Genomic DNA, 10,153 nt, shown 5'->3' on the forward strand with positions numbered 1-10,153 from the left:
GTCGGTTTAACATTGTCTGCCGGTTTAACAACACCTGCTGATTTAACATTGTGTGCCGGTTTAACATTGTGTGCCGGTTTAACAACACCTGCCAGTTTAACATTGTCTGCTGGTATAACAACACCTGCCGGTTTACCGTCTATCTTAACTCTGCCGGTTTAGCACTTGCCGGTTTACCGTCTGTCTTAGCCATCTGTCTTAACTGTCTGCCGGTTTACCATCCGCCGGTTTACCAAGTCCCGACCGGTTTACGACTCCGGCCGGGTCGTACCACGGGGTATATCCCCGACAGCATTCTTGACGTGCAGAGCCTCCCACGCCCCACGCCTCCTCCACTCTCTCCCTCATCTCCCAACCGTAAAATTTTCCTCTCGGCCCCCGCAGCCACCTCCCGAGCTCCTCATCCCCTCCAATCCATTGATGTAGCCTCCTCCCAACCAATGGCACTTCCTAGGAGGTCTCCACATGATGGGTTGGCCAGGGAGCGCACGCTGCCCGACGAGACAAGGTGGCTCCCAAGCAGAGGGTCCAGGAGCGCTGGCTTCTCCTCTCCTGCACCACCGTTGTCCACCCCTCCTCATTCCATGTGGGCATGGAGGTGAGCTTCTCTGGCGGCGAGCACTCGATTCGATCAGCAGGAGAAAGAGAAGATGAGAGGGAGAGAGAAGGAAGGGGAGGAGGGATAAAGAAAGGAAAGAGGAGAGGGAGGTGTGGCGGCGAACATTAGAGGGTCAACGGAAGGAGCACCACCTACTCCTTGTCATTCACACCACGCTGGAGAAAGAGGAGAGGGAGGTGCATTGGCGGACGGGAGAGGGTCACCGAAAGGAGCACCGTTGGCTTGTCGTCGTTCACACCGCGCTCGAGCAGAGATGCCTATGTGCAGCCGTCACGCTCACAGGTTCCTCCTTCCTTCATGCTGCTCCCCTCTTTTGAGTGGTGAAGTTGTTAGTAACTGATGCAGAGCATCCCACGGTCATCCCTATGGACCTACCTTTGTCTCCCCAAGTGCCACATGGACTGATGACACGAGCGCATGCAAGAGCTATCGAGATAGAGGTGAGATCTCTCCTCGCTTATCTCCCTTTTGAATCACATGAGACATGGATACTACCTAAAACGGAGACACTTTGCATACTCAGGTACCAAGGAACCAGCCATGGAGAAACTAGGGAGCAAGGCTGAACGATGGAGGGAGAAGGGCGCGAAGACAAAGAATAAATGGATTAAGATAGGTCCCGTCCGGATGATCTGGACCCAGCCCGGATGAGCCGGACCTCGTCCCGAATGATCCGGGTAATGTGCTCGAAGGGTACAACAAGCATCCAGACTCAGCCGGATCATCCGAATGAAGCCGGATCATCTGGACGACGACCCGGATATCCAGACCAACTATGGGTGTGATGACAGAGCCGGACGACCTGAACGGCCGCCGGATCATCTGGACCCCCGACGCCAGGACCACCTCCTAGATCATCTGGACAGTGCCTGCGTGCATGACTTGGGTTGAGGCCCATGAACCTCTCTCTACCCTAGACTATATATACTCCTCCTCCGCCCATGTTTTAGGGTTAGCAAAGGATTAACTCAAAATAGAGAGGGCATTGCTCATCCACTTACCTCTCCCATGGAGATCAAGGCCTCCATGTGAGATGATCCCATAGTGGATTCAAGACCCCATCTACGGAAGATCCTCCAAGGATATCAAGACCTCTCTCCTTCAAGGATTGGGATGAATTAGCTACCCTTTGTCACCTACTTGTGTTGGATTTGGATCCTTGTATCTCCTTTATGTGTATGTGTATTTAGCATATGTGTGATTGGATCTTGTCTATTTGAGTGTTCATCTCGTGTTCTTCTCTTGTTGGCTCTCTTTCCCCTCTCCAAGTGTGAAAAGATCTCCTCTAGGGTTCCACCCTACACCATCTTGGTATGAGAGCAAGGTTGATTCACATCTTTGAGTCCCTACCCCCCATTTGCTAGCCTAATTTTGTGTATATTTGCCCAATTTCAAAAATGACCACAAAAACGACCATGCCATTTTTTGTGATTTGTTGGTTTGATGATGTTTTGTTGATTTTGATCTGTGGATTCATTGTGTTGCAAGTGGATCTTTCATTCCCCACCTTCCCCACCATGAAATCCACCCAAAATGACCCTATTTTTTTCTTTTCTCCCCAATTTTTGTGTTCTTCCCGACTGCATAGCCACGCCGATGATCTGCCCGGATCATCCGGATGCACACCCGGATCATCCGGATATAACCGGATCATGCGGACCCCAACTCGGATCATTCGGCTTCACGTGTCCAAACTGCATTTTGATAGAAATTTCAGCCGCTGCCTACACTTTCGCATCGCCAACTCCAAGACCCACCATAACACTTAAGCAAGCCCATTGACATACCATAGCCATACCACCGCTTTCCGCTACCACCATTTGAAATTTTCCACTGAGACTTTGAGTTGCGGTTTTCTGTTTCCTAATGTGTTTCAGCTACTTAGGGATGGTTCGACATCGACAGCGCCGCCGCTCAAATTCATGATTGACTCGACATCGACAATGACCACTTCATCATTTTGACACCACCGACCATAAGCAAGGACGGTAACCTAGACAACATCACTTGTACATCTCCCTTGCCATTGCATTGTGAACCCTAAGCCAAATTCCGCGTCACTTCCTATCGAGACTAGCCATTTGAGTATCGCCGGTCAATGTTGCATGTGCACTTTAGTGATACCGTTCCGCACAGCTACACTACAAAAAAAGACACATCCGTGAAATTATGTCCTGAACAAAACTTTTTCTATCATGGTTATGACACTTCTATGATGATAATTGTGACACAAACATGTTCATCATAGATGTGGTAGGCTCTTACTTCTATGACAAAAAATCATGACAAAAAATGGGTTTTTCATCCTGGGCGGGCCAGAGACGTGCCTGCACGACATTCTTTGGGAAAACATGATAGAAGTGAGGGCAAGGAAAATTTCGGGGAGCTCCCGGTTACGGTGGGTGGTCGGGGCCGAGCGATGTAGTGTGGTTTGCACATTTCACTTGTACGCGCGCGTGTGCGAGGCGCTCGCTAACTGAACCCGAGCGAGGCATTCGCTTATTGAGCCTGAGCGATTACATTAGCTACGTACTGAACACGAGCGGTCGATCCCACTACGTACTGAAGTCGATCGATCGATCCTTTCACTGCTAACTGAACCCGAGCGATTCCTTCGCTGCTAACTAAAGCCGACCGATTCCTTCGCTGCAAACTGAACCCTATCAATCGATCATTCTCACTGTTCAATGAAGCTGATCGAGCCCCCATGCGAGACGTAGTCAGCTAGTGTGTTAGTTTGCCTCCCGATGGACAACGCCCCTTGCTGCCGCGCACATGATATGTGGAGCGAGTCAAGACGTGGTGACTCGACCTAGCCGGTTGGTTGTGGATGAACAATTCCCAGTGGGGTTTGGATGAACAGGACCCCGTGGTTGCTGCTGGATGAACATGATCCCGAGGAGGCCGCCACACCCCAACCAGTTGGGGGTGGATGAACAGGACCCCGTGGAGGCTGGATGAACAATAGCATGTAGATGAATATTAGCTGGTGGAGGCTGGAGGAAGTCACGGTGGATGGACAATAGCAGGTGGAGGCTGGAGGAAGTTGATGGTGGATGAACAATAGTAGGTGGTGGCTGGAGGAAGTCGACGGTGGATGAACAGTAACCCGTGGAGGCTGGAGCGAGGTAGTAGAAGGTGGATGAACAGTAGCCCGTGGAGTCCCGTTTTGTGCTACGCCACACCCGGCCCTCCCGATGAATAGGACCCAGTTTCGACCATATGCGCTCAAACAGAAGTTCGTTTTCTCCATTTTGTGGTACGCCAGACCTCTCCCGATCAACAGGACCCTGTTTCGACCATAGGCACTTGAACAGAAGCCTGTTTCCTCCATTTTGCGGTACGCTAGACCCTTCCCGATGAACATGATCCTGTTTCAACCGTACGCGATCGAACAGAAGGTCGTTTCCTCCATTCTGTGGCATGCTAGACCTTGTTTCCGCTGTTCCGTCCAAGCGTGTTGGCTCTCGATGAACAAGACATATTCCAACCCAGTCGGTTGTCTCCCGATGAACACGATGCTGTTTCCTCCGTTCCGACCCAGCTGGTTGGCTGCTGATGAATAGGATGCCGTCGTTGTACACGTTCGAGACCCCGCCCGTATGTACGTACGTAGCCATATTTACTTTCTTGCAGCGTGGTTGTAGGTACGTGTACACGATATAGATGGGACTGCGTGACATGCTATGTCGGCGGCTCTACTACGACATGTGCCACTCCTTACTCGGCCACAATTAATACCTGCAGCGAGACCGATCGACGTACGTACACGTTCGCGACCAGACAGATAATGCTACATACGCTTCGACATTCTTGATTCTAGCTGTTAGGAGGCATTATTTTTTTGTGCACGTAATAAGGAGGCACTTCCTTCCGTACGAAGATGTAGCTACTGGGACCAAGCTTTTAGGGAAAGGAAGCATTTCTTTTCCGCGTAACAAGGAGACACTTCCTTGCATGCAAAGATATAGCTAGTGGGTCCCAACTGTCAGTGGGAGAAACATTTTGCAACATATAAAGGTTCTTCTGGTGGGTCCTTGATGTTAGGTGGAGGAATCATTATTTTGCACGTAATAAGGATGCACTTCATTGCGTGCGGTCGTGGATCCAGCTGTCAGCCTATCCACATATAGTCCTCTTCCGATGGATGTTGTTACTTGACCATGTTAATCACGCCGCACCAAGAGCACCAAGGCAGTGGACGACGGCGAGGTCTAGGAAGGGAATAACCCGGAGCCAGGAAAGACTCGATAGTTGTTTCCCACGTGGAGGGGAGTATGAGGGTTTACTGGTTCGACTGCAGTGTAAGACTGCCATCACCAGAGAATAATAGGAGGTGTGGGTAAGTAGAGGGATGGTTAGACCGGCGATGGGAGTAGGTTGGGGCCTGCACGACAGCACAGCCAACCATGGGAGGCGGGAGCAGGCAGTCCCGCAGGCGCTGGTTTGGGCGGCTGGAGCAGGAAGATCAAAGATTGAAGAAGTACGACGGCCATTGGATGGACATCCAACAGTCACTGCTCTCATGTGTTGACTAAGTTGAGACGACTTTGCGTACGCGTCAACCTAATTTTTAGGAAAGTGTACGCGTCAACCTAGTAGGCCCACAAGTCAGCCTCAAATCTGTGGAAAATAGCATACAACCCATCTGCCATTATTTCTAATAAATTACAGCTCATTCGCTAATTCTTAAGGATTTTTTGAAGCTCATATTTTTTTTGTTAGCATTACAGCCATATTCTAGCTACGGTTAAAAAAATCAACGACATTTGCATATTTCGGTGCGGTCTGAACTTTTAAATCACGAAATTTTGAGTCACATTCAAACTAATTTTAAATATAAATTTATATCAATTTAAAATCCAACATAATTTTCCTTGAAAAAACGAAATTTGAAATGTCGAACTAAAAAGACGAAATTTGAAAGTAATTGTCGGTTTGCTGTGTTTTTAAAATTTACAACCCATTTTTACTACTTATAGCCCATTTTCTGGGCAAGCGAATACATTCTTCATGTCTTGAAAGATTTACAGCCCAATAGGGCTGAGAAAAGAAAGTAGGTCTCTGTTGGGTATTCTTTTAAAAAATAGAATTTGGCTAGCCATTTTCAGAAAGAAAGAAAAACAACTGGGCTCATCATGTGGTAAACATAAAATGAAAGCCTGGACTAGACAGGCCATGGCCCCGTTGATACCCTGCTCCATCTCTAAAACTAAATAACAACTGCGAGACTTGTTGGGTCCATGGTGTTAACCACTCATTATGTAGTTCTCTCGTTTATTGACCACGTTGACAATGATGTGGGACCCAGATGTCAGACCATTAGGAGGAAGCATTTTTTTGGCATGTAATAACGACACACTTGCTTGCGTACTGCCATGATCCTGGTGGGTCCCCATTGTCATCCTCTCCATGTACAACTGTGACGCCCGTATAATTAAGCTACAGCAATCCCCTGTTAATGGTGTCATGTCATCACATTACTGTTGCTAATCGTCACTTGATCCAAATCACCATTCTAATTCAAATCCAAGGTTAAAGTCAAAAATTCAAATTTGTCAAACATGAAAACAAAAATGTTTGAGATGTTACAATTCTTCACTAAATAATTGTTGTGTAGAAACCAACATCATTTGACTCACTAGTTAATCCCTAGTAATATCGAAAGTTGTCCAACAACAACTAAAATAGCCTTTCTCAAATAAACAAATGTTTATGTTTTTCCAAACCACTTGAAATCTTGGGTGCTAGCTCAAAACATTGTCTACTATTTAGGTGACAAGTTTTGGAGTCAACGGAACTTATTTGGTATTATTTAAAAAAAAATACAAAATATGGAGAAAGTTAAAAAAAGGAGAGAGGCCCCCTCTCCCCATGGGCCTCGGCCCAGCTGGCCTTGGACCAACCAGGCCGGCCCACCCCGCACCTCCCTGGCCTATATGCCCCCCTTGCCACCCGAAACCCTAGCCTCACCCCGACCCCCCCCCCCACTCGATCCCCACTCCTCCCCACTCGCTCCACGCACACCTCTCTCCCTCCCCCCCGTCTGGATCGGGGCAGAGCGCCCCAACCCCTTCGCCACGATGCCGCCGGCCGGCGCCTCCGGCACCCCTCGCCAGCACCCCTTGCCGGCACCCGCCTCTCCGTCTCCTTCCACGCGGCGCCGCCCGACACCGCACCGTCTCCGGTGCCCCGCCTCGTGCTCCGTCCCGCCGCCGCCGCGGCCTGCCGCCTCGACGCGCCGGACCGGTCACCGGATCTCCGCTGCCTGGGGCTGCCCTCGCCGGACCGCCCCGCCCGCCTCTCCATCGGCGACCACCCTGAGCCTTCCTCGAACTCGCTGCCACCTCCCTATGGCTCCGATGTGAGCTATCGTTCTCCACTCCTCTCCTCTTCCCTGTAGAATGAACGGACCTGCACCGTCCCCGATCCGCCTGCTGCTGCGCTCCCCTGCTCCCCTGACTGACGCGCGCAGCCGCTGCTGTGGCTGCACCGCAGCCCGTGCGCCCCACGCCGACGCCTGGCCGTGCCCCGCTCCCAGCACCCTCCGACGGCTCGCACCACCTGTCGCCAGTGCACCCGCGCCCCTCTGCATCGCTCCACTCGGCACTGCCTCCTCTGCCGCGCCACCGTGGCCCCTCCCACCTCCGGCCGCTGCAGGCCCTGCCCCGCCTGCGCCTCCGGCCCTGCCGCTAGTCCGGCCGGCCGCGTCGTGGCTACCGGTGCCTTGTGCCCGCGCGAGCCCAGCCGGCGAGGCCACTGGCCTCTACATGGGCCGACCCTTCATGTTCGGTTAGTGGGTATAACCCCTCCCTGACACTAACCAGACCCCTAACCGCTCACTAACCCATGGGCCCAAGGCCACTAACTTAACCCGAGGCAATAACTTAATTTAATTAAAAAACCTATTAAAATATGTGTCACTTACACGCGGGCCCCACCAGCCAGTTTGACCAGTCAACTATCAACTGTTGACTGCTGACTGGGCTGCTGACTCAACCCCTCTTGGACCCACATGTCAACCTATGTACACTTATGTGTACACAGTGTTGTGTGCACTTAGCAATTTTGCATTTATTTTTGGATTAAAATTAATTCCTATATATAAATAAAACTTTGAAAATAATAGAAAATAAATCGTAGCTTGGATGAAAATGTTTTCTTCATGAAAGTTGCTCAGAACGATGAGGCAAATCCGAATACGCGGTTCGTTCATCCGCCACACGTCCCTAGCATAGCAAACGTGCAACCTTCCCCCTCCGTTCTAGCTGTCCGAAAATGCCAAACCTGGGGAAACATTCCCGGATGTTATCCCCCTTCGCCGGTAATGTGTAGCATCGTGTTAGAACACGTCTAGCTTTGCGTGTTGTCATGTTGTGCATATGTTTGCGTGTATTTACTGTTTCTTCCCCCTCTTCTCTCTGGTAGACCCCGGGACTGTTGTTCATGCCACTATGTTCGACTACGTCGACGACGACACTTCTTCCCTTTCAGCGGAGCTTCCAGGCAAGCCCCCCTTTGATCATCCCGATATCGCCCATTCCATTTTCTCATGCTTGCATTAGATTTTGCTACTGTATTTGATTGCTCCTATTTTGATGCATAGTCTGCTTTTGTAACCTGCTAATTTGTTACTTACCTGCTTATCCTAAACTACTTAGTATAGGTTGGTTAGTGATCCATCAGTGACCCCCACTTTGTCCTTGTTGCCCCTGCTTCATCTTCGACGACTCGATCAACGTGATCGATGACCAGAGCCCGACACCTCACATCACATCACGCCCCTTTAGTTGCTCGACTCTGCAGAGCTACTATCGAGTGCCGAGGGTGATCCCTCATAATGCACTCCTGATGATAATACTGTAGTGTAGCTATTCGGTTGTGGTCAACGAGGGTGGTTCCTCTTTCACCATTCGCGATACGCCTATCGTGCAACACCTCAAGTGTGAACCCCGAGGGTGGATCCTCTTACATTCACCTTGATTATTACATTGAGTGGAATCCTCCGTGGGTGATTCCTTGGGTTTTCCCCTTGATGTTTGGACACACAGTTACCTTGACTTTACTTGAGACCATTGTTGAAGTCGGGTCGGCCCTGAGGGGTACCCGCGAGTTGATGTGAAAGTCGGGCGGGCCCGTTGAGCACCTGTGAGTTTTCTATGTGGCACGGCCAGGCAGTTTGGGCCCTTGCCATAAGTCCATGAGACGGGGTCACATTATCGTGAGTCTCTACTCGTCTCCGCGAGCCCCCAACGCACTAACAGGTTTGGGTATTTGTTCTGAGTTGGCCTCTGGCCTTTACGCACTAACCACCACGCGAGAATAGATATGGGCCTCGACGTCGTAGTATCAGCCGAAGCTTTGTCAGACGTCCAGTTCAGCATGGCGGCACAGTCGGATCGTGCTGGCCATCTGAGACGGTGCTGGTATCCACCCTGCGCGCAACGACCTGGAGTGCAACGGGCAATGGGCCCAAGACCCTAGGGCACTTAGGATGTAGACCGACGGGGACCTCTCTGCTGAGCCTAGGTAGGGCTACGACGTGTTGATCTTCCGAGGCCGGGCATTGACCCCAGAAATGTGTGTCCGGCCAGAGTGATTGAGCGTGTTGGGTAACGTGGTGCACCCCTGCAGGGAAGATATATATTCGAATAGCGTTTCCACGGTAATGGACGTTCAGACTTGTATCCGGATCTTATATAACTAGAAATGGATACTTGAGATATGTGGCTCCGAGATTGCTTTCTCGCAGGGAGTCGAGGAGGGATCTCTGGGCATTAATGTTACAACATGTTTGATAATTATAAACTGATATTCTTTACTCTTCCACATGCTGCAAGATGCTTGGAGCTACTTGAAGATGCTAGTCTTCGATAGGCTAGGCCTTCTCCTCTATTCTGGCATTCTGTAGTTCAGTCCACAGATACAACCATTCCATTTGATACCAATGCATACTTAGTATAGATCTGATGCTTGCGAGTTACTCACGGTTGCTTTGCTACCCCTTTTTCCCCTTCTTTCTTCTTTCCGGTTGATGCAACCAGATGGTGCATCCTTGGAGCCAGATGCCACCCTGACGGATAGTACTAGATGGAGACCGCCGACGAGAGTAGTCAGGAGGTCCCAAGAAGGAGGCCTTGCCTCTTCGATCGTGTTGCTTTTGTGCTAGCCTTCTTAAGGCATCCTTGTTTAACTTATGTATGTACTCAGATATTGTTCCTTCCGCTGACTCTTGTGTATCGAGCTTGTATTCAAGCCCTCGAGGCCCCTGGCTTGTAATATAAAGCTTGTATTATTTTATTTGTGTCTAGAGTTGTGTTGTGATATCTCCCATGAGTACCTGATGTTGATCGTACACATTTGCGTGTATGATTAGTGTACAATTGAACCGGGGGCGTCACAACAACCATCTCCTTATTCCTCTCGGTTGTTGACCACGTTGACAATGCTAGACGGTGGCGCACTATGCATGGCGAGCAAACCAAGGCGGAGGACGATGTGAGGCCTCAGATGGCAATGAACAGGAGTCATGGA

The 10,153-nt window shown here is 50.3% G+C and overlaps 1 protein-coding gene across 1 annotated transcript; it reads left to right on the plus strand.

Annotated features, from left to right (window-relative positions):
* Positions 1–440: 440 nt before the first annotated feature.
* On the plus strand, positions 441–9,869 carry LOC123078176 (formin-like protein 5). Its single transcript, XM_044500587.1, has 3 exons — positions 441–598; positions 6,587–6,983; positions 9,664–9,869. Exons 1-3 carry the CDS (start codon positions 441–443, stop codon positions 9,694–9,696), a joined length of 588 nt encoding a protein of 195 aa, XP_044356522.1. The 3' UTR covers positions 9,697–9,869.
* The last annotated feature ends 284 nt before the right edge of the window (positions 9,870–10,153 follow it).

The sequence above is a fragment of the Triticum aestivum genome, chromosome 1B (assembly GCF_018294505.1).
Source record: "Triticum aestivum cultivar Chinese Spring chromosome 1B, IWGSC CS RefSeq v2.1, whole genome shotgun sequence".
Classification (NCBI taxonomy): Eukaryota; Viridiplantae; Streptophyta; class Magnoliopsida; order Poales; family Poaceae; genus Triticum; species Triticum aestivum.